General features: G+C 47.2%; 1 protein-coding gene across 15 annotated transcripts in view; it reads right to left on the minus strand.

The window, feature by feature from the left end:
• Positions 1 to 533: 533 nt before the first annotated feature.
• AKAP13 (A-kinase anchoring protein 13) overlaps positions 534 to 24,543 on the minus strand; it is a 344,171-nt gene continuing 320,161 nt past the window's right edge. For 7 of the 15 annotated variants that reach the window (XM_059912539.1, XM_059912542.1, XM_059912538.1 and 4 more), the window contains 15 exons: positions 24,126 to 24,251; positions 23,892 to 24,009; positions 22,982 to 23,230; positions 19,747 to 19,823; positions 19,033 to 19,214; positions 18,830 to 18,912; positions 15,984 to 16,178; positions 12,693 to 12,854; positions 12,193 to 12,263; positions 11,677 to 11,721; positions 9,017 to 9,067; positions 7,925 to 8,374; positions 6,130 to 6,457; positions 5,616 to 5,726; positions 534 to 5,300 (listed from right to left, as the gene is read on the minus strand). In XM_059912539.1, coding sequence (XP_059768522.1) covers positions 5,665 to 5,726; positions 6,130 to 6,457; positions 7,925 to 8,374; positions 9,017 to 9,067; positions 11,677 to 11,721; positions 12,193 to 12,263; positions 12,693 to 12,854; positions 15,984 to 16,178; positions 18,830 to 18,912; positions 19,033 to 19,214; positions 19,747 to 19,823; positions 22,982 to 23,230; positions 23,892 to 24,009; positions 24,126 to 24,251 — 2,199 coding nt within the window. In that variant the 3' untranslated portion in view covers positions 534 to 5,300; positions 5,616 to 5,664. Of the gene's footprint in view, positions 5,301 to 5,615; positions 5,727 to 6,129; positions 6,458 to 7,924; positions 8,375 to 9,016; positions 9,068 to 9,772; positions 10,700 to 11,676; positions 11,722 to 12,192; positions 12,264 to 12,692; positions 12,855 to 15,983; positions 16,179 to 18,829; positions 18,913 to 19,032; positions 19,215 to 19,746; positions 19,824 to 22,981; positions 23,231 to 23,891; positions 24,010 to 24,125; positions 24,252 to 24,543 lie in introns of those variants that run through there. The other 8 variants (XM_059912544.1, XM_059912543.1, XM_059912541.1 and 5 more) reach the window with 3 other exon arrangements.

Raw genomic sequence — 24,543 nt, forward strand, 5'->3', positions numbered from 1 at the left:
GCAGCCAGCGATTCAGGAAGAGCGGCACAGGTGCCCGCAGGCAGCAGCGGCAACAGCTCCTACCGTGCATTTCAGCAATTTTTCAGAGGATCAGACCCAGTAAATCCCTGTGGAGCTACATGCAAATGAGATTCTTCTTCCTGAATTAGTTCTTGGCAGCTCCCTTGTTCGGGGGTGGGATGAGGTGAAAAAAGTTGGCAAAGAAAGGCAAACTGACATTCATCTTTTTTACATAGTAGAATCTATAGCAAGGACGTTTCTTACTGCGCTGATTTGACCGGAAATGGTTCTGACTCTTGGTGCCCCCGGGGTTAGGGTCCAGCTCCAGGGGACTTGAGTTCCCCGGGAGCTGCTTTGTGCTCCGGGGCTGTCCTCCTGAGTCCTGTTCCCGAAGGTACAGAAATAGGGTTTTACTGGGGAGAAGGGTCCCTCAGAGCTGGGCAGGGATTGCCCCTTCACCAGGAACCCAGAGTATCCTGGAAGCCTTCACTTCAGGAAGCCCACAGGGACAGGAATACAACACAGTCACCACCGAGACTTAACGGACATTTATTTTTTTTGAAAGGGTGGAGGGGGACTTTACAAGGGTCGGAAGCCGCTAACCAGAAAGGAAGATAAATAAAATACAAAGCCAGTACGTTGTGGCAAAATTCCAGAAAACACACTGAAAAAATCTTTACAGTTTAAAACTGCTTCACTTTATACATAATTACAAATTAATATACAGCATCTGGGTTTTAACCCCTTTTTATCTAATAGGATTCAGCACAGAAACGTTCATTTAGCATTTGAGAACAACAAACGAGAGCAGAGGTATAAGGTGCATGGTAATCACCCTCCTGCATGTCATGGTGTCCCCTGCGCGCCTGGCGGGGCGACACGCCAGAAACCTCAGGCTAAACCGTGACCGTGGGCCAGCCGACCGGGCGGGCCCCTGTCAGTGCTCTGGAGCTGCCCATCCTGGCAGGTGGTCACAAAAGGCAGATGCGTTCAAGGGGGTGACGACTGGGGTGAGCAGAGACTGGGCTCAGCCTGGGCGTCTGGAGCAGGCTGTCACCGTCCGCGGCAGGAGAGACGTTAGCCAGCTGGGTCTGCCTGTCTTTAAACCTTAGCAAGATGGAGAACTCACTCAAGGCCTGTCGAGCTTTTGACAAATTAAATTCGATTGGTACATGGAAAGAAGCCTTTGTTTTTTTCCCTCTTGTGGCAGCACTGAAAGACTTTTCACTTTAAAACCTGGCCAGCAGGCAGTAGATCCCAAAGCTCCGGTTAACTAGGAATGTTACGCTACATGGAAAGAAAATGACGAACCAAACCAAAACAATCTCTTTGCCCCTTTCCTTGTCTCCGAGGGTCAATCGGAGCAACAGCACCAGGTGGGGCCGTGACCCCAGGACCACAGGTGTGTGTGCGCCACACTGCCCCGCTGCAGGAAAGCAAGGCACACATTCCTCAACCACTGCCACCGTGGAATTGGCAGGGTTCTTTCTGGGCTTCCACATTCCAAGTGTGTCCACGCCCCTTGGCAGTGTCTGGGGTCCCCTCCAAGCCACCCACTTCATGGCTGCTGAAGCCCACTCACCAGGACCGTCTCTCTCAACGCGCCCCGACCCCAGTCCCTGGGCTTAGCTGTCCTCTGGGCACAACTGGCCCCCCCATCAACGCTGTATCAACAACTGCAGCTCCAAGGCCGATACCAAATCCTTGGGGAGAAAGAACTGGCTGTGGAAAAAGAACCTTTGTGACCAATGGATGAAATAGAAAGTACTTCTGTGAACGGGACCTTCGGGATGGAGTTCTGGCCCCTAAGGTTATGGTGCTACCTTTTATTTAAGGCGGGGCCTATTTATAAACCCTACACACAATACCCACTTTCCAAATAAAGGTACGACAAACCCCAAGGATCTTAAAAATGTGTGCTCACTACTGCTAATACTAGGGGCTTGGGAAGATAACAAATAAGGGAGAATATCAGCAAAGTAACAACTTTTAGTGGTATTACCCTGAGACATGAGAGAAAAAAAGGTAAGATTCGTACCTTTCCAAAAAAAAAGTCTTGATAAGGATTTCTTCCCCATAGACAGCTCTCATGGGGGGTAGAGGATGGAATGTTGGCAAAGGTTGAATTATGGCAATCTGCATGTTTTTAACCCTCTCCATTTTCAAAGAAAACAGTTAGCATAGTTGATTGTCTCGAAAGTGAAGCTGACTGTAGAGAGCGTTTAAAGTGCACATGCCACCCGACTGGGATGACGACCACTGAGATGACGTAAGTTTTGAGAGAAGATGCAGCCTCCTTCCAGGCAACTCACGAGATTCTGGAACTCTGGATGGTGTTTCCATCTGTCCCCCAAAACCTAAATACAAGGAAGGCCAGGCATCTGATTTCCGGAGCTAGAGAAGCACGGCCCCTAGCGTGGGGACATTGTGGAGAACTGAGTCTGAGCTGTCGCGGGAGACAGCCCCTTCTCACATGAAAGACACCTCAGTAACCAGGTCAGGCCTCAAGGTCAGAGGAGACCTCAAGGCCATCAGCAAAAGCAGGAGCAGCAACAATCCCAGGTGGTTCCCCAAGCGCAACAACAAAATCCCCGAGTTCCTTATCAAAGGGGGAGGGGGAGAGGATGAAGGCATGGAAAAGCATGGGTCCGGGTAAGTGGTTCTCTCTCTGCACCGCACACTGTTCTGGGGGAGATACCTTCTGATTCTGATTCTAAACTTGTCCAACCACAAGCTGACCAAAGTATTTTAAGTTAGTGGGGTGCAGGTGAAGGGGAAATCATCATTTTAAAAAAACTACCACCGAATAACCAAGGCAACCGAAACTTCACAACTAGTTGGGAGTAAAAGACCCTTTAAAGTTGAAAGCCAGCTGTGCAGCTATATACAGAAACTCAGCATCCAGGGTGCTCTTTGTGAAGATCCTGCGTTAGGGCAAATGCTGTCAGCACTGAGCTCTGGTTTCAAGCCCGGAGACAGGGAGGCCCGGCCTACACGGACAGAGGAAGGAGGACGCAGGTCCTCACTCACCAGCCCCACCCCTTTAGAGCAGAGCTTCTCTCTGTGGGACGGGGACCCACAGAGGTGAACCTGAGCCAGCGACAGGGACAGACGGCTGGGCTCCCGGTGGATCTGAGAAAGGCACGACAGGCTGGCCGTACTCAAGCTGAGCTGTACGGACTGGTGGCAGGAGGCAACCTAACCTTTTGCTGTTTAGGGTCTTTGTGGGCGGGGGAGGGGGGTACATCAAAGTTCAATAGAAAATCAGCTGCTTCTGCTCAAAGTGTGTTTCTGAAGGGTAAGAAATCTCCATGACAAAACTAGGCAAATGTAGCCCATGGGTGGCAAGTTTCTTAACTCTCAAGCAAGGAAGAAGACATCCCTTGATCAAAGTATGAGGTGAGGGTGGGAGGAGGGAAGGAAATGGACCCCTCCCCCAACGCTTAATTTTCCTTTGGGCCTTCGAGGCACTTTGACAGACACGGGGGGAGTAAGGAAGCAGCACCCGCTGCTTGACTGGACAGTTGAAACCGTTGGGCTGGTGTGTTCACCCTTAAAACACACACACACACACACACATACACACATGCACACAACACACAAATAAATAAAACAAATCTAAGCTAAAAATTTTAAACCAGACCTCTTTCAAATAAACTGAAAGATAAATATCTCCATCTGCAAGGCCAGCTTGCAATTCATCAACAAGCACCAAGTTACAGATTTTTTTGTTTGTTTTTAAAAAGTATGTTCAAAGACCCATGCTCCTGAGGGGCAAAAGGCAGGAATCAAAGACCACACTTAAAGCACAGAATTTTCCAGGGTCTCCCCTCCTGGGGGGTTAACAAGTGTGGCAGGTGCAGGGGCCTCAGGGAGAAACATCCTGCACCTCCCGGCTGGTGACAAGCCTCAAGGAATACAGATCAAAACATAGTGGGACAAGAAAAAGAGAGAGAAGGAAAAGAACAAACAGGCAGCATCTGTGGGTTCCTCAAGGGGTAGAGTACAAAAACCAACAGGCCTTTCGTTTTTAAAACTTTTTAAAGAAGTCAAATTTTGCCAGGCCTCCTGATAGGAGAACTTTCCAAGCCATACCTTCTGGCCAGCTCTTCTCTCGGTCTGTACTGGTGGGAACCGCTTCATATGGGCCTAACAGACCCACCTGAACCTGCTTTTCGGCCAGCTGTCTAGTACAGGGTGGGCACGCCCTGGCAGCAGGAGAAGCAGGCGGTCCCTGTGCGGGTGGAGCGCGGACGGGGCCACCCTCTCGCACGGCGACTGCCAGGCAGGACCAGCTTCCCTGGGGAGGCACCTCGAGGTCTCAGGAACGCTGCCAGGAGGCCGTGGCCACTGCTCAATGGCCAGTGACAACCAAAAAGTGTCACGCCACAGCGGTGATGGTGAGGAGGCCTCTCTACTTCGTCTGTGCCCAGAACATGTGGGCAAACATCTTGGAAAGCCAATATATGATTTCTTTTAGACTTGATAAAATTAGATATTTTTTCTTTTTAAAGTGACTGAAACACCAAAATCAAGGTGTTTCAAGATCGTCTGCTTTTTAAAGACATCAAGCCTTCTCTCACTGGTTCTCACAAATGTTTGTCGTCCCTTCTGAAGTGAAATGAGAAATACACGCGAAAAGGGGTGAGGCGTGCATGGGGTGAGTTTACAGGGAGACAGCCTGGGAGGGCTAGTGGGTGAGGCTCTGAGTGCGCGCTCCCTGAGCGGTGGCGGGCAGCGCCCCTCGTGCGGGGCTTGAGCCAAGCCCAGCAGGCATCTGGTATAGACCGTGCACAGTTCTGGCGCACTCCACGTGTATGTGCAGACGGGCTACTGTACGTGTTCAGATGAAGTCCAAACTATCTGCTGTTTGATTTTTGGTTCTGTTCCCTAAAATAAAAGGCAGTAAGAGTTTCAGACTGCATTTGGAAACACTCTTTCAGCCTCTAGGAATTCCTGACATGTCCAAAACCATCACCTGGACTTCTGGGGCCACTACTCTCGGTGTAACATCCACCATCCAGCAGGGCTGGCCCCAACCCGAGAGGCATTGGGTTGCCAATCCTGGGCCTCCTTTCCCACCCTGACCCCCAAGACCATTTGCTCTTCTGGTCCAGGACCTGGGCAGTGCAGGAGGGCTGGGCGCCGCAGGGCACGGGTGTCAGTGTAGGAGAGTGCGCGCACAGGACAGCAGGGGGTGGGGCTGTAACCGCGGCGGGACAGGAGCGGCTGCCTCGGAGAGGAACGGGGTCAGCAGAAGATCTCCTCCCCCTCTGCAGGTACTTCGGATGCAGGGCCATCTGGAAAAAAGGAAACCAAGGCGGAAAAAGAAATTCAGAACTGCTCTTTTCACCGGTAAATTCTGTTCTTTCCTCCCCAAACACAAGTCTTCTGGGATGCAAACAGATGCCGGGCTGGTGGGCAATGACATCTGCCAGCCGGGCCTCCAGGTGACGTAGTGCACGAGGTCGTCAGTGATGTCCTCCGTGTCTACAGCTCCTTAAACTTTACAGAAACACTAGGCTTGCTGTTTATAAACAGGCCCGGAAGTAGGGATTTCTCTTCAACCTCCCACACAGAAGGGAGAGAGCAATCCTAAGGAGAAGGACTCAGACCTTGTGCAGTGTGATTTGATAGCACGCCCTGTGGCGGCAGGCAGGTCAGTTAATCCCGAGCTTCAGCTTCCCAGTGTGTCTGGGGGTCAGCAACACCTCTCTCACAGTCACCTGCAGGATTAAAGCAGCCCTCAGAAAATGCTCACCAAGCCCCTGTTATTAATATTACTGGACCAGGCCTAGAAAGGCAGGGAGGACTGTAGCTGCTTCACTGAGGTGAGTTTCAGCTCCTCAGCTGGACAGTAAGTGTGAGAACTGGGCCCGCACTCTCTACTTCGTGCACGTGCCACACAGAGTGGGTTGTTAAATGTTCTCTGAATCTGTGTTCTTAGTGTAAGTTCCAACAGTCCTTTGCGGGCAGAGCAAGTGGGTTTGGTGAGATGTATGTGGCTCAGCTTTTACACACCGGAATGGCAGCCACCTCTTTTTAACCACTCCCACGCCGCCAAAGCCACCCACTCTTCAGGATCCAGGGACTACGCGGCCAGAGGGAGACCTGGTGTGTGTAACTCACCACCGGGCTGCGAGCGGCTTCCTTTGTTCTTCTTCTTTTTCTCCTTCTTTTCCTTTGGCTTAGCTAACCCAAACAGGCGGGTGGACGTGGACACTGGGGTCTGGCTCTGACCCTCTGGTACTCTGTTTGTCTGGCTGGTGGAACCCAGTATGTGAAAAGGCCCCTTTTCTTTGTGTGTCCGAGAGATGCTGTTCCTTTTTGGGGACACTGAGAGTTCTGAGTCCAATGACCCTGATTTGGCTATGGAAGGTGCCGGTGGCAAGAGGGTCTCCTCAGGATTCGGAAGGAAGGATGGGATCCTCATCAGCCTGGTGTGTTGATGTGAAACCTGCACATGGTCAAGAAAAGGGGTCTGACTTGGAGGCCGGCAGCATCCCCAGTGTCTACTCAGTGAACACTACCTGAGGTCACCGGCTGTGTCAGTGGGTCAGCCCCGTGTGCACCCACTGCCTTGGACTCCAGGGAAATGGTAAAAAGATTCTGATCTTCTCAGTTCCATTTCCTCCCTCCCTCAGGTAGTATCTATGAAAGTGCTAAAAATATCATCTGATACCATTACTATTTTTATTAACAGCAACATAAAGAATTAACAGTAGCTTGGAAGAGGCAGCTTAGAACTCCCATTCCCTGAAGAAGCAGGAAGAGCTGCTTATCCAACGACTGATTTACACGGGGGTGTAGATAATTATTTCAGGGCTAAGAGATTATAGAGGTCTGTTCAGGTTAAAGGGCAGGTGGAGACGTGCTTATACCAAGATCCTAGCCAAAGGTTAAACCAAAGATGAAGAGAGATAATCAGTCTAATCTGTGCTCCCGCTGGGCCTTGCAGCCTTCCCTGTGGAAGCCATCCTTGTGTCACGAAAAGCACACAGAGCCACTGGCTACTCCCCCACAGATGTGAAAAACTCTGCAGGAAGCTAAACTGCTCCCTCTGGAAGATGTCAGTTTCCTTTTCTTTCATGATCCAAGGTCAATCGATCAAACAAATGGCAACCTGAGCATCAGCAGACAGGAGGATCTGTGCGCTCCCAAGCTTCCCACCTGCCACAGGGGCCCCATTCCAGAATAACCGTAAAACACCACTGAAATAAACTCGGGGGGTCAGCGTGCTTCCCACATACGTAATTCCTTCCCATATTAGTAGCAGCTGCAGGAGAAGAAAGGCTTCATCCACAGTAGCGAGGCAAATCAGGAATTAAGCAGAGCCCAGATGTCTGAGCATCCCTGAGCAGGAATATCCTCTCTCCGTAAGAGGGGCTGCCTTCCACCACTTGCTGGGATGGGCTCCTCCCTGTAGTTGATGCCCACTGACCCCACCATGTGGGTTCTTTCAGGAACTCAGGCGTTACTGCTCTCTGTGAGCCCAGGCACTGTACTCTGGGGGGACCTGTGTCCTCGGTGTGTTGTCCCCATCCAGCTACAAGTTCCTTTAGCTGGGGACCATTCTGATTTCTTATGTGGCACAGGGCAGAGGGGTTGCTCCCCAAATCCTGGACGGCTGACTTCCATCATCAGAGATGCTGAGGCTACTCCAGCCTAAGCCACTGAGGGCTGAGGCAAGTGCCAGGCACCCATTAACCCCCTGGCCAAACCCCAGCCCATCATGCTGAGAGATGCCAGAAAAAGGCTCACTTCCTCACCTGCCCCCTGGTGGTGCATAAAGAGATCTGTAGAAGCAGCCTTTATATTATCTGCCTACTTTCCTCCGCTGCTCAGAGGGTTCTTGGTTATGTGGGTCGTGACCCGGCCCTACAGTACCGGCCCGACAGCGACCCGGCCCCCCAGCGCCCCGTACCTGGCCGACGTCACAGTCGGCGGGCCTCTGGCTGAGCCGGTCGGCCTCCCGCTTCAGCTGCTCCTGCTCGCGCTCGAGCTGCCTCTGGGCGGCGCGCAGGCGCTCCAGGTCGCTCTGGTAGGCGACCTTCCTGTGCTGCAGCTCGTCGTGCTCGCGCTCCAGGTCCTGGCGGCCGCGCCGCAGCTCGTCCTCGCGCTGCGCCAGCCGCGCCTCGCGCTCCTGCAGCGCCCTCTCGCGGGCCTCCCACTCGCGCTCGCGCCGCCGCTTCTCCTCCAGGTGCTGCGCCTGCTGCCGCTGCAAGTTGGCCAGGTCCTGGCGCTGCTTCTCCAGGCTGCGCTGCTTCTCCTGCTCGATGAGGGAGCTGGGCCGCGACGCCGTCCGCGTGAGCGCCCGCTCGGTCAGCAGCAGCTTCTGGTCCTCGATGTAGCTGTCCTGCTGCAGCACCACCCCCTGCGGGGGAGACGCACGAGGGGGAACGATGTGCCTCCGCCCGGAGGACGAGGACGCCACCCCAGACTACGGCCCTCCCCTGGTTTCTAAGCTGCTCTGGGAAAATGCTCCAGCGTAACCCTGGGCGGCAACCAAGTCGCAATGTCAATGGTGCGGGGACTCGGATTTTTGCAGTCAGCAGCTTTGTCTGGGGTGGGGAGTGTGTGTTCTGGAGGTGGGAGGAGGTATATGAACTGGACTGGTTAGAAATTGAGGATATTCCCAGAAAGCTGTGTGGGGAGGGTCACCCTATCCAAATACCACACAGAGACATGGAATATGGAAACTTACAATCCTACCAAAGGCCTTCCAGACTGAAACCACCTCCTCTGTGCATGTCAGCACCCCATGTGCTCTGGGGCATGGCTGTCAAGGGTACCTGCAGTCCACCACGTGCTCATCAAGTCTAGTCTTAGCAGGTCGATGATACTCTAACCACTGCATTCTGGAACCTTTCTCATCATGAGAGCCAGTCTTCTCTAGTCTGAGGGCCCCATTTACCCATAAGAAACCTGTCAACCTCAAAGATCCAGGCCAACAATACCCTGGTCACTGATTCTCTCGAAACAAGTAAGTGAAGGGATAAAGGAGAAGGGCACACACCTGCAAAGTGCTGAGGAGCTCGTGGAGATGGACGACGCTCTGCACAACCTGCTGCAAAAGGAATCAAAGGACCATCACCTCAGACTCTGAGGCTCAGACCCCAGCACACTGCGTGTCATCTGACAAGAACCCACCCTACCACACAGCAAGGGGCTTGCATTTGAACCAAGTACTTTCAGACTGAAAGCACCACAGAGAATAAGCCGGTACAAGAAGCCAAGAAAAACAAGATCAAACGAAGTAACTGTGTATGTAGGAGGGAAGTCAGCACACAGTGAAAGGTATTACAAAGCTCCAATTATTTAAAATGACTGGCACAAAAATGGCACACACACCAATGTAACAAAACAGAAAGCCCAGAAGCAAACCGCAGCATTAGTATACGATACAAAGAGCATTTCTAGTCAATGGAGAAGGAAAGAATATTCAGTGAACTGTTCTGAAAAAACTGGCTAAATCTTTGGAAGAAATTAAGTTGGGATCCACAGAAAAAACATTCAAATGGATTGAAATGTTAAGTGTAGAAAAGAACTGTAAAAGAGCTGTAAGAAAATGTGAGAATGTTTTCTGATCTTGAAACAGGGAAGGCTTTTCAGAGACGGAAACAATGGAAGAAACCACACACACACACACACACACACACACACACACACAATTTCAACTTTTACTATGTAAAAATGTATAATAAAAAGGCAAAGGAAACAGTGACCAGAACAAAGCAAAAAAAACCACTTTAATTTAAAAAAGGATCTCGTAGATCAATAAAATAATGAATATTCTGGTAGAAAAACAGGCACAGAACATAAACCAGCAATTTACAAAGAAGAAATACAAATGGCCAATTATATAACATATTAAAGAGGATTCAACCTTATTTGAAATCAGAAAAATGCAAAAATAAAGAAATAACCACTTGAACTTATCAACAAAATGTCAATTAAAAAATAATTCCCAGTGTTGGTGAAAGTATGATGAGAATGGATACTCTTGTACTGACAGGGATAAACGCTGTATAACCTTTCTAGAGAGCGGATGACATGCTGAGGAAATAATCAGAGCCGTGCAAAAAAAAGTATGAAGATGCTCTTGGCTGCATCATTTAAAAAGAAAAAAAGTAGAGAAAGAACCACTGGAAAGATTAAATAAATTATGGCACATAACATAATAATATGCAGCTGTTAATTAGCATGTTTTGTATGAATATGCCCTGGGGAAAATGCTTCTGGTGTGTTAAGAGGAAAAAAAGGAGGATATGAAGCTCCAGGGAGTAGTGAAACAAATTGCATAAAACTATGTTTATGCAATTCACACTCACACATAAAATACACGTCCTGTATAAGAAAAGGCTGGAAATATGAACACCAAACATTTAATAGTAGCTATTTCTCAGTGGTACTATGTTTACTTATTTTTTTCCTCTTTTACATTATTGGATGTTTTCCAAATCTTCTACCACAAACATGTATTCCTTTTATAATATTTAAAACACAAAAACTTAATTATCAGGCTTAGCTCTTCTGAGAATACGATTTACTCCTCATTTAAGTTTATTCTTAATTAACAGAGAGAGGGAAAAGTCACAGCAGACCAGCTGACTCTGGCTGAGCATCCGCAGTGTATAATCCATGCTGGAATGCCTGAAAACCACTGGGTCTTGTACTGTCTCTTATCTGACTCTTCTCACTAAATATGAGGGGAAAGTTGCCAGGTGAAAAAATCAACCAAGGGCTACTTTTTAAGCAGCACCAGAGCACAACAGCCTGTGTGGGAGCAGGTTTACTTCATTCAAGGATGGACACCCTGAAGGGGGTTACGATGTCAGCGTGTAGACTAACATGCCAACAAACAGAAGACAACACCCTTTTGTGTTTTAGGGAAAAAAGGAAAGATTTCCTTAATCTGAAATTTCAAAAGAAAGCTCCTCAGGGACTTAAGGTATATTCTATTAAAAGCAGGAAGAAACCCAGAGAACACCCTGAGAGGTACACCCTAGCACCCCACTGTCCTGGGTCCAATTCCAGCCTGCTGACACGGTCACACGCTTGGAGTCAACTAGGTTTGGAGACGGTAGTAACCCTGGGGAGGATTTCCTAAGAGGGACCCAAGGAGACGGGGAAACAGTGAAAGACGTGGGTTATCCTGCAGGGTCAGCAGAACTCAGCAGAAGGCAGGTGAAAGACTTGCATGGGGACCTGATCTCTAGCTAGGAGACGACAAGGCTACTTTTAGAGTGACACACACAGAGTGAAAAGCAGTGCTCGAAGAAGAAAACTCAAGCTGAGTTGCAGGATAAGACATTATTATGCAAAATTACCCACAAGTTAATTTGCCACGTTCCAGACTGTGGCTTTTGGTGCCAGGCTTGTGTTACAGCAAAGGTGGCTACAAATTCTACTCAGTGTGCGTGGATGGAAAGAAATCACCATGGGAGCTTCATGGCCCAAGTTTAGAGAAAGCAAGGGGCTTCTCAAGGACAGAGAAGCGGAGGCACTACTCTGGCAAAAGGGCAAGACGAGGCCCTGGGGCCAGGGAAAGGAAACACAACCGCACAGATCAGCCCGGAGCCAAGCTTGTTCATCATGGCAAAACAGAAATGAGTATTCCTAACCTAGCAATTATAACAAAATCATATTCTTTTAAATAGCTCATAATGTTCTCACCTCACTGTTTCTTTTAAGCATAAATACCAGGTTAGCATTTCCACCCTATAAAACAAACAAAAAAAAGTGCATTTAAAAACAACGAAGACTCTGAAGCAAAAATGATATTCAGCGTGTGTCTGAGTTATGCTGTGACTTCCCGTTTTCGTTCTTTTCTACAGTAGCTTCTCACTGCAGGGCAGTGAAGATCTGAGGCCGAACTGTTACTGAAGCCTTGCAAAGAGTTCAGGTGGGTGTGTGCATATAAACGAGCCTCTTAATGAAACTGGTCCAGCCACAGCCGTGGCAGAGCTGTGCACGTAGACGCGGTGTCTGGAGACAGGCCCAACGGCCAAGAACGTGGGGCTCTGAATTGTACTGTTTGCTTAAAAACGTGCTTTCCTCTTAAGATAAAACAGGAAATAAAAACGGCAAATTGGGCATCCAAAACAAAATCAAAGTAGGCTAATTTCAAAGACTATGAATTTAGAGGAACTGCCAGGGAGGACTTAGGGAGTGTATTTTAGAAAGAAATACCTTTTTCAGACCACTATCCGATTCTGTCCTCCTAAGATCTTGACCATCATCTCCCTCTTCCTTCTCACCTCCTAAACAAACAAACAAGTTTTTTTTTTTTTTTGCAGTTGTAAAACAGATTAGCCTAGGAAACACTATATACATAGCTTAGGGACAGAATATTTCTGAATCCTATTAATGCCAATGGCAGCTAAGTGATTGATTATTAATAATTTTACTGATGCAGAAGAACTAGAAGCAGAAAGGAAAAACAAGTGTTATTACCCCCCTTTGGCTATAGCTTAGCTGAGATCTCAGGAAAACCTCTTATATTACTCAAAATGAACATGACATTCATAGAGGTTCCTGAGTGTTTTAGCAGCTAGATAGTCATTAGGGTCTGACTAAAACATTTACTGACTGATTGGGACAGAGGAGATAGAGCTACCAGAGTACAGATCACTTTTAGTTGTGATAGTTAAGGATTGCCCATAAGAACGCATGAGTTCAAAACCACTGACCTTTTGAAGCATTCATCTGATGGCTGTCAAATCCTCCAAAGGTCTCTGCTCTCCGGGGCAAGGAAATGGGGCCTACCATGCCTTCTTGTTCAACAGGGCTGCTGACAGCCTGCCCAAGTGTGCCTCCCAGGCTTCCACTCACCAAACCCTGAAGGATCTCCACTGCAAGAAAGGAAACATGCAAAACTGACATCTCCTCTTTCAATGGGAAAAAGAAAATCTCATGGTAATACACTATATGTACAGGGAAGATGAACAGAAAATTCCAAAGTGACTACGTGACTTCCTTTGCTCAGAGAAAGCTCTCAGCTCAGGATACATGCGTTAGTTGGATTCTACTGGAAATGCAGAGATTAACTCTTCAGCCTTATTCACATGAGACCTAGGAGATTTAAAAGGGTACAGGGAAGGCAGAGTAATTTACTGGAAGGAGCACGGCTCTTGGAGTCAGATCCAAAGCAGCCAAAAGGAATTCCCTAGGAAGTAAGGTGAGCCAATTTGAGAACTGCAGTTCAAACTGGCAGGCTTTTTGCCCCTCCCATAGGGTGGTCAAGGGGCTAGAGCAGTCTAAGCATCTGAATTCTCAAATCCAACCAGCTAGGGTTCTCTTCTAGAGCAGCAGTGTCCCACAGAAAGGAGAAAGTGCTGAAAGTGGAATGAAAATTGAGCAGGAGAGAAGCAACAGAGAGATAAAGGAAAAAGAAGGTCCAGATGGAATAAGGGAGGAAACAGAGGCAGGGAATCTCCTAAGACAAGCCATTGTTATTTTCTAAAAACACTACATGAAAACAATACAAGAGTCCGATGAAGTGAAACAAGCTATCTGAGCCTAAAAATTTAGGAAATGTATTTCACGCAAAAATGAGCAACAGAAAAACATCAAAGTCAAATCCCACACAAAGTTAAGAAAAGGCAGAGAGAGAGAAAGAACAAGGGGCATAACTTCCCTACATATAATAAAAGCACATCAGAGGGACATGTCCATAAAATAAGTGAGCTAATAAAATAAAGAAAATGACACAAGACATGAAAGAACCTAAGTCAGAATCAGAAAACACAGAAAGGAGGTGGCAAAACTCAAGTGGAAATGAAAGGAAAAAAGGTATCCCTTTAAGATATGAAAACTGAACTAGAATATGAGAGCAAATAAACCCAAAAGAAAATGACTTAAGATAATAGATGGTGAAAGGATATTTAAACATTAAAAAGATGAAGCTGTAAAAAGTACTATGGGAAAGCAAGTAGTATTGAAGACAGGCAAAGATGATCCAACGTATGGATAGCGGGAGTTCCTGAAGAAGAAAATCAAAGCAAGGGTGCAGGAAAAATACTAACAACTATAATATAAGAATACATCTCTGAAATCTGAAAAATCTGAAACTATGTATCAAAATAGAACACTGTGAACCCCAGAACATCATTCCAGAATAACCAACACCAAGGTATATTCTAGTAAAACTACTCCGATTTAGGGGAAAAAAATCCTTTGGGCGTCTAGGCAAAGAGCATGCGACTTACATGGGGAAAATCAAATTACGATCAGACTCTGCCAGCAATGCTTTACGTCAGAAAAAAATAAATAACATATTCGAGAATTAAGATACTCAGAGGAAGAAAACGTGAACCAAGGATTTTATATCCAGCAGAACAGATTTTCAAGTATAAAGGGCACAAATTATTACCAATATGCAAGGACTCGGTATATTATCCTCGTGAACCTTTCCTGAGACATCTACTAAAGAATAAGCTTTAGACATCCAAAATGACTGGAGAGACACTGATAAAAACTGGTGGTGGTTCTTGCAGAATGAAGACTACAGGTCGGGTCTGAAAAGGGGAGAGTGCCGTATACAGTGGTTGTAAGCTGACAGTATAGACAGAGTACAGCTGGTAAATAAAAAAGGGGGGAGGGAATGGGGATAGCATAAAAGAGTCATATTCAGTGACAGAAGTTTTAGTATTGTTATTCTGATGTGTATGTTAGGGTAAATATAGGATATTTTATTTCTACGATGTATCCTTGAGAATGAGGATTCACAATGTGGAAGAAAAGAGATACAGATGTAATATAGAAGAGATTAAGCCCTGTAGTCCACAATTTGAATTAAATATGTATCAGTGTGAATTCATCACCCCATCCCCTCACGCACACACACAAGTATATTTCCCCCAGAGCGGCCCACTGAAAAGGCCCAACCTAGTAACAATGAAAACCCCAGCAGCAATAACCACCCCTAGCGCCTAGACAGTGGTCTTGAAACATCATTTCCCACTAAAAGAAACCAGAGCTTCTCAGAAAGATGGCTAATTCCAGGTATGGGCAGAAAACAAGATGAGCCTGGAACATCTTAACATAGCAAATAGCAAAGCAGCTCTCAAAGACTGCTGGGGTCACGCCAAAAGGACTCAGAGGCCCCACAAAGAGGTGCCCCTTGGCAAAGAGAGGACCTTTTTAACTTTTAATAAGGATAAGAACTGCAATGACTTGAAGCGCATCAGACATATTTAATTCATGGGTCTATAATAGTATATTAAAAGTACTGGTCACTTTCAGAGAATGACCATAAATCAATTCACTACTTTGAAAACTGGTAAATAATGGGGGGGGGGGCAGAAATCAAGCATTTATCCTTTTATCTTGTTTTTCCTATATGTTACAAAATAAAGAAGACAACTGGACATTTTGTGTCCCCAGATGAAAGAGCACAACACTACGGTAACACAGCTTGCCAAAGGGATTATGTCTGAGCAACTGAGCCTCCGAGTCCAGCAGAGGATCTGAAGGAAACGGAGGGCAGAAGAACAGAACCCCTGTGTGAATAAAACCCAAAAAGAGAAACCCATAGGTCAAAGCTCAAGGATAAATTGTGTGGAAAAGAAAGGGATGGTGGGGTGGGTGGGGGACTGTAAATAAAGAATCCTAAAAGGCATATCAAAAACCATGAATACAGCTGAACCACAGGGTCTATGAACAGGCACTTGGCCATAAAACCATAAAGAAACCTAAGTGATTACTATAAAAGTCACAATATACCTGTTCCTTTCAGGAGGAAGGGAGAGAGCTCTGATGGGGACAGGACATGTGGAAGGGCTTTTAGGGGTTTCTTGACCTGGGTAGTAGTTACAAGGATGCCCACCTGATAATAATTTACTAAAGCGAAATATGTATTGGGTTGTTTTCTGTATTTGTGATTTATTTTACAATAAAAAAGTACAAACTGGTAGATAATATTAGTGTGTAAACCACTGTGGGAGGAGACAAAGAGGGGGGCAATGCTGAATGTAAATTACCCTCATTTATTGCACTTTTCATTAAAGGCCCTCCTTTGAGAGCCTCTTCTGTGTTGGATCGGAAGAGGATTCTAGAGCTTTGAGTTGGGGAGCAATCCTCTGGCAAGGGAGTGCTGCACTCAGTCATGTCCCGGAAAATCATCTCCTTCTCTTCCAGTAAGAGTAGGATCTGCTGGTCCTTTTGTTGAAGTTGTTCTGCAGGTGCACAGAGAAGAGATCTGGTGACTTGACTGTTCACTATGATGAGATGACTAAGACATGAGCACCACCTTGTGGTAACGCATGGAACCACAAGGAACACAGCTTCCCCACTTTCTTTTTCATCATGAAGGCAGTATCAAGCTTTTGACCTGTAATGTCTACCTGGAAAACTATCCCGGGTCTTTCTAGGCAAATACTAGAATTTCTGACATAACGAACTTGCACTCTGTTCCATTCTCCTGCCTCCTGTTTATTTCTCAACCCACACACTCTTCTCTGGCTTCTGCCCATCACTCTGCATCTGCTCTTTCCAAGGTTACCCTTCACTACTGAATCCAGTGAAGTCTTTCATTTCATCTTTTCCAGCATGGATGACTTCCCCCATTTAAAACTGTTTCCCGGACTTCCCTGGTGGCACAGTGGTTAAGAATTCGCCTGCCAATGCAGGGGACACGGCTTCGAGCCCTGGTCCGGGAAGATCCCACATGCCACGGAGCAACTAAGCCCGTGTGCCACAACCACTGAGCCTGCGCTCTACAGCCTGCGAGCCACAACTACTGAAGCCTGCGCACGCCTAGAGCCCGTACTCCGCAACAAGAGAAGCCACTGCAATGAGAAGGCCCCACTAGCTGCAACTAGAGAAAGCCTGCGTACAGCAACGAAGACCCAAGGCAGCCCAAAATGAATGAATGAATGAATAAAATAATAAAATAAAATAAAACTGTTTCCCTCCCCATCCGCTTTTGAGGACACTGCTGGTTCTCTTCCTACCACTCTTACTCCAGCACTTTACAGACCAGACCTGCCACCTGCCATGAATGAATATCTGGGCTCCCCCCACCCCCCAGCCCCGGGCTCCATCCTAGACTCCTTTCTATACTTTACATGCTTTCCTCTCGGGGACCTCAGTCACTCCCATGGCTTCAATTACCTCTTATGTGCTGATAACTCACAAAAGGCACCCCAAATCCTACCCACGTTTTGAGCACCAGACTGCTGAGTCCCACTGTCAGGCGGCCCTCTCCACCTAGACGCCTTGTTCTCCGCAGGTCAGAAACCTCTGTTCTCCCTTCTTGCCACCCCGCCTCCTCCCTGTAGCCTGTGGCCTCTTCCTCAGGCAACAACATTGTCATCCCCCAGTTACCCAGCTGGAAATCTGGGAGCGGTTTTGTCCCCTCACTCTGTCCCACCACCCACAGTGGTTCCTTATTTCTTACGTCCATCCCCACTCCAGCCCATTTCTCACCAAACTTATCCCAAGAGTTCCCCCAACTGGCTTTTCCACTCCCAGTGGGCTCCCCCAGCCCCCCAAGCAATTCTCCCAACTGGTGTCAATACCAATTAAAAAAAATTTAAGTTTAAATTTTACTAAAGAAATTGTATCTTTCCCTTGTTGCCTTTCAAGATGTGGTGGCTTCCTGGCTTAATCTCCTATCACTCAGCCCTGACTCTCCAGACATACCAAACCTTCATTCCTTGGCAGACATGTCAAGTCCTTTTTCACTTTTCACCTAACTATTTTTCATCTGGTGAGGTAATTTTTTTCAGATGTAGCTCATGTGTCATCTTCTCTGGGAGACTCACCATAGGCAGGATTCGTGGGTCCTACACACTTTATATGTGCCTGTGGTCTAGGTGGCCTGTCATTTATGTAGATCTCCCTTGCCAGAGTGTGGGTTTCCCGATGGCAGGGACAGTGTTTTAGGAATTGTTGCATCCCTAGCACCTAGCGTTATGCCTGGCCAGGTGCTTCATACATGTGAAAAGAAGGCAGTTCCTATCTCTGCCATCCTAATCACAGGCAGAGATTAAAAAATGTGATACTGGCTCCAGTCTAAATCTGTCCATCTCTTCTTTTTTTTTTCTCCCCATTGAAACAGAATGAAGTAATAAGTAAACTCCTTGGGCGCCTATATTTACTTGACTCTGGGCCTTACTTCTACCCAAAGCACAACACGTATTTACTTCAGAACACTCAGCAAGCACCGGCAAAGGGGCACGAGCACTGCGCCCTGCAGGTGAGCAGACAGGGAGCACAGCCCTGGCTCTGCCATGAACTGTGCGTGTGTGTGACCCTGGGTTGCTTGGCCTTCATGGGCCTCAGCTTTCTCACCTACACAGTGGGGATTACAATACAGGTCTTGCAGGGATGCCAAGAAGACCACATGAAACAGTAGGGCCTCGACAGATAGTGGCCAAACATAACCCATAGTACACTTCTCCCCAAACCACCTCATGACGGATCTGGAACGCAGGGCACAGTGGCGGGGGTAACCGATAAATGGATTAACTGGAAAATTCTTTCCCGCAAGTACCTTTCTCTCCTTGTTTTAATCTTAGATGTGACCATGAATTCTGGCAGATTCTTCTGTGACAAAGTACAAAGACTGTCACCAGGGTCCAAGGACACTGATACCGAGACGAGAGACCCAACATCCCCTCGATCTAGTATCAGACACATTCCTACAGCCATTGTTCACCGGGACCTGTGCCAGCTCAGATTTGGTTTCTCTTTTGTTAGGAGCTATGCCCGTCCCCGGTTCACATGCCTGCCGGGACGGCTCTGGGATGGAGGAGCAGCGGGGACCCTACGGGACTGCAGACGCCCCCAGACAGGGCCTCAGACCGCTTCCACCCAGCTTTACCTTTTAACTCCCGAGCTTTGGTGTCCAACATCTTCTTTTCTTCCTCATTCTCACTAGGAATTCCTTCATCTTCATCTCTGTTCCTAACACAACCACAACAAAACAGCACATTCTGAAGATGTCAATTAGTCTGATGGCGGCCCAACCATTATGAAACCACAGAGGTGCCAGGAGGCAGGGGTGGGCCAGGGTGTGTGACTCACAGGGTGCTGATCGTGTCCTGGATGATCTGAATCCAGCTGTTCCGCTCCTCTTTGGAGCTGGCGTGGACTTCCACCATCTCTGGATCTTTCATCCCCATACTGATTAGGAATAAACCTTTCTCCTCGTGTGCTACCTCTCTTACAATCAGCTTCTTTAGAGAGATCACCGTTGACTTCTGGTCCTGGAAAATGGGGAGAGCGCAGATATAAGACATGGATACAACATTCTAGCTCTTAAGACAACCTCCATCTAAGGTAAGACTAGATGCCTTTTAAAAGCATACGGCTCACTCACATTTTATCCAACAGAAAAAGATTTCCAAAAAGGAAACTAAAATTTAAGGTTATCAAGGTGCGAGTCCTGTTTTCTGCACGATGAGTCCTTTCCGGTTCGTCACAGAATCTGGTTGGCAATGTTATAAATTGGCAAGATTTGTAATACGTAATGTGTGAGACATACTCCAGTGACAGATTTCTTTTTAGATCAAATGCCAAAGGCTCTCAAAAGGATTATGAGGGAACAGAAAAATAATTGGTGGGGAGGGAGGTGGGCAGAAAATTGCAAGGGTATGTAAGAAATGACTCGGAGGCATTTGTCCTGAGCCAATTTTAAGAAGGTGGGAGAGCAGTAATACAGTGTTAACACTCACCACCTACTGTCATGGGTTTGAATACTATTAATTACAAACAGCAGAGACAAACAATTCAGCTTACCAATGACGCAAAGACGTATTTCTGGTCTTTTTCTTGAAGGAAAACTAAAATGTCAGTAAGCAGGACCGCTTGAACCTCTGTAGAGGGGGTAAGGGAAGAGAGAACAATGGCCACTGAACGGTGAAGCACCTTCAGGGCACTTCATTAAAGGAAAACTCAGCAACACACCCGCACAGCACATTATTACACTCCTCCAAGGCAAGGGCTTGACATTTCTGCAGGGTCCAGATCTGATCATTAGATTTTTAGAGGCATTTTAAAATGGGATTTCTCACCAAAGCCTTGTCTCGGGAAGGTTTAAGCACTCAGTGCTGGAAAGATATATCCCAAAGGCAAGATTTTTAAGAATAAATACTTTAAGAGTAAAGCTGGAAAGCAGGACTTTAACAGATGCTAAATAGCAACACATTCTACAGGTCATAATACTCAGGTCATAGTATTTCTCAACTTCTGATCATAGTAATGGGAAGAAGGCGTGGGACAGCAGACAGGAAGGCTGCCAGAAGGTGATGTACAAGAATATCTCAGTCTAATGAAAGGCAGGCTTCATCCACACGTCCTAGAGGACACGGAAGGCTAGACAACACCCGCTGCCGTCACAGGTACACGGAGTACAGTGGCTCCGCTCCCAGCTCCAACACAGCACAGTCAACCTCAACCCTTCTGCACCGTGGAAACAGCCTTCTCTTCTTCTCAATTAAGAAAAAACAAAAGCCAAATTAACATCTCTAGTTGGATCCAGGAATCAAAAGAATGCCACAAACTCTTGCTCTAATCCTCTAGGAGTATGAAGTGACATTTCCCATTATTCCCTTAAGGACAAAGTGGGACCTCCCTGGAGGTGAGCCGTCTACTGAGACCTAACAGGTCCCTCTGTACCACCTTTACTCTGGAAAGGGGAGCCTACAAATCTTTGGGAAAACAACGGGCTGACTTATGCAGCCGCCTCCTGGGTGGTCAGGACCCTCTTGGCCTTTTCTACCACTACTGCCAAAACTGGGGTGCCCTGGGTAATTCATTGCAAAGCTATGAGGAAAACAGAAGCAAGGATGTCTGATTCCTAGGGTGGTCTAGTTTTTCAGCTTAGACCACAGTAATTTTCCATGCACTACCATTAGTTTTGACAAGTTTTTTTTTTTTTAAACTTTACTTTTAAATCGTTCAGGTGTCTGCCAAAAAAAAAAAAAAAAAAAAAAAAGAGCTCTAAAACATAAGTTTCAACTTTATGGAATCCTGAAGTTTACGTGATCACAGCGTCAGTAGATCAGAGAAAAACAATCCCATCCCTTTCAAGGGTTACCCAACACAGGACTGGCTGTTCTTGGCACAAGTCATTTTCACTTGGGGGTGAAAATGACTAAACACCAAACTCTTATCTCCACTGGAGACATTTTAGGCCAGAAAACCTATCGTTCTGCCATTGCTTTGACCGCAACATTATTCCAACAGCTGGAATCTATCAGTTTTTATTTCAGGAATGAATAAATAAACTGCTGTGTAAAGAAAATACAGCACTGGCAGCAACTCTAGGAAATCCATCCTTACAAGAGCGGGCAGGTGCTTCTCTACCACCAGGCTGCCTCCGACACGGCCTCACAGTGGCGGTGAGGCCAGAGCCCTCAACTGTGGTCTCAAGACATCACAGAGCACCAGGGCTGGAAGGAAGGAGCTGCAGGGATCGCACAGTTCAAGTTCATCATGGAGCAGTGAGAGGCACAGCTGGCTGGTGGCAGGAAGGGGTATTTCTTCTCTCTGAGATGACCCTGCCCGGGGGAGCCCTTCCCAGATCCCTGCAACAGTGACCGCCCTCGTCTCGGTCACTGGTACCTCCGCATCCCTGCTGTCCTCTACCCTGCCCCCAGCAGCTGAACTACACACACTCTAACTCACCCCTTTCCTGCTCAAACCCTCCATTCTGAGCCCATCCTTCGCTCACTCCCATCACCAGCATCCCTGCCAGCCCCCTGGTCCGGAGCACGCACCCACCCCAACCTGGCCCCCGGCCGATTCTTCAGCCGTATTTCCTGCCTCACTCTGCTGCCAGAGACCCCGCCTGCCCACCCCTCCCGACGGGCCAGACCCTTCAGCTCCACGCTTCCACGCGTCCTCCTCCCTTCTGCCTGGCTCCCTCCTCCTGTCCTCAGTTCACGCCTCTCTATTCTAGCAGCCATCACACTGCAGAGCGAGAGCCTCTTCACAAGTCTCTTCATTCCGAGCCCAACTTCTATGCAGGGTGTCCTGCGACATTCACCTTTGAGAGCAGCTGAATGCCTGGGACTTCTTTACTCTGTGGTCTGAGCATGGTGAGACCCTAGCTAAGGACTCCTGGGAATTCTCCGAGAGCAGCTACCTATAGCATTACTTATACCTCGGCGACGAGAGAAGCACACATTTCACTCACCTGAGTTTTATGCCAGCGGGGCTGACGGCACTGGGCTGCTTTGTGTGCTCAGCTCACCGAGGCCAGGGAGGTGGGCTGGGTATACTCAAGGCCACTGGTGAGGTGAGAGTTACCATATAGGCCCAGAGGATACAGGTTTGATGAAAACAATTATTAAAAACAAACAAACCAACCAGATGTACAGATGAATGAACAAACCTCCTAACTTCCTTCACTTGATGGGGCTGATCATTTAAAAGGTAAAAACTAAAATCAAACAGAAAATGAGTACCTTTTATGATCTCTTTTGCTTAGAGAAAGATAAAAGATGAAAAACAAAGTCTAATCATAAATCTAGTTGCTGTGAGTTAAACTTTCGTTTCTCTAAGGTCTCAGGAGCTGAAAATTCCTCTGCCGTCTCTTAGGAACGAGTGATGTATTTTTAATCTCAGAGAATCTATGAATTGTGCAGCTGATGGTATTTCCCTCCTAGCAATTGTTTTGCCAGAGACCCTGACCCCAAATTTGTTGCCCCTCTTTCATAGGGAAAATATGTCTTCCAAAACACCTTGCTTTTTTGTATGAATCTTACCCTTTGCTTTGTTCTTTAAAAAAAATTTTTTTGTTTTTCATTTCCCCTGACTGCATCATTTCCTCGTTCTCTTACTGTATTCTATATGGTTTTGTAAGCCGTCTCAAACCAGTCTTTTCGGACACAAGATTAAGATCAATTAAATGACTGCTGCTCCTGTGTGATGTCTGGACATGGGTCCCTGGGAACAACCTGGTGACATCTGGATCCTGCCCGCTGCCCTCTGGCACACACTTAGACTCTTAGACGAGAGCGAGCCTCACCTTTCAACCTCCCTGTTGTGCTCTTCAGAAACACGCTCCCATCCCGCACGAGCTTCTTCCGCTTCAGATCCTCCTTGGCAAACATCTGACCACTCTTCATTCTCATGATCGACTTGCTATCTGTCTTTGTATAAATCTCATTGAGACGGACCTTCTTTTCATAACTTGCCACTTTGCTGTCCACAGCTCCAATCACATCCTTCACCAGGCCCAGGGACTGAGCTAGATCTTCCTGCTCCACTTCACTGTCTGAGAAGGAAAGAATAACTGTCTCTACTGGGCAGAAGGAGGGGGACCCTGCCTTCTTGCTCCACATCACCGTCTTCCCTCTGTGGGCACGCCGGCAGAGCGAAGCCAACACGTCGAAGGGCACGTGCCTACCCCTGGCTCTGTCAGAGTTTAAATCAAGTTAGATGTTTCAATGATACAGATGACATGCAATTATGTGCCGTGTTCTAAAGTGGAAGGAACCCAACATTCTTAGGGAGGGAGAGGAGCAACGAGTTTTTTATTTATGTCTTTGTTTTACCTAATCCTTAACATACCTGCCTAGGAGCAGGATTAGCTGAGAGAGAAACTACTAAGTCGTGATTAAACGAGAAACAGCGGTGATTCTAGCACTTGCAGGTGGGAATCATCTCCCAGTCTAGGGACAAGTGACAAGTTGCTCAGGTCACTGAACTCTCGTTGGGATCACTAAGTGGTTCCTTCCCTTCTTGCTCTCATTCACCCTAAGTCTGCTGATACAACACTTTATGTTTTCACTCAAGAAAACTGTTTTTAAGATAAAACACAGGCTCTCTTTTAGACCTTCTCGACGTAAAAGAGTTCTTCTACGGGGTCTCCGGTGCTGTTGGACAGACCGCAACAGTCCACTGGCAAACAAGACTGAGTCCAGAGAGAGACGCACCTTTGGTACATTGCAATATTCTTTGGAACAAAACCGGGTATTTGGTGATCCGCTGGGTTACAAGCAATACACACTCTGGGATTCCAAGCCTCCGTACGACCGAGCTGCTCATCTTCTTCTGCAAGGAAGTAAACCAAGTGTCAGGAACTACCCAAGGGAGAAGGCTCGAGCTAAAACTGACAGTGACACAATGCTCTGGACAACATGGAAATCCCCACCGTTTCACATCAATACCTTCACAAAGGCCTGAAAACGCTTATCCTTGGTATAGAGGTCTTTGAAGTAGTTTACAGACTGGTTGTGCTGCCCACAAAACTTGCCGTATGTCTTCTTTAAGCGTTTTGCGTTCTCTCCTGAAAACTGCAGAGGAAAGAGAACAGAAGTTATGCCATAACTCAGGGTGCTAAACTCCTATTATCATTTTGTCCAAAGTTTCCAGTCTACTTGTGAAACCCAAGAGAGCTTCCTCATAACTTCCCCCCAAAGATTAAAAGATTAAAATGGTACAGGAGCTTTGGAAAACAGTTTAGCAGTTCCTCAAAAAGTTAAATATAGAGTTACTATATGAGCCAGCAATTCCACTCCTAGACATAAAAACATATGTCCACACAAAAACCTGTATACGAATGTTCATAGCAGCATTATTCACAAC

This window comes from Balaenoptera ricei, chromosome 2, assembly GCF_028023285.1.
Source record: "Balaenoptera ricei isolate mBalRic1 chromosome 2, mBalRic1.hap2, whole genome shotgun sequence".
Lineage (NCBI taxonomy): Eukaryota > Metazoa > Chordata > Mammalia > Artiodactyla > Balaenopteridae > Balaenoptera > Balaenoptera ricei.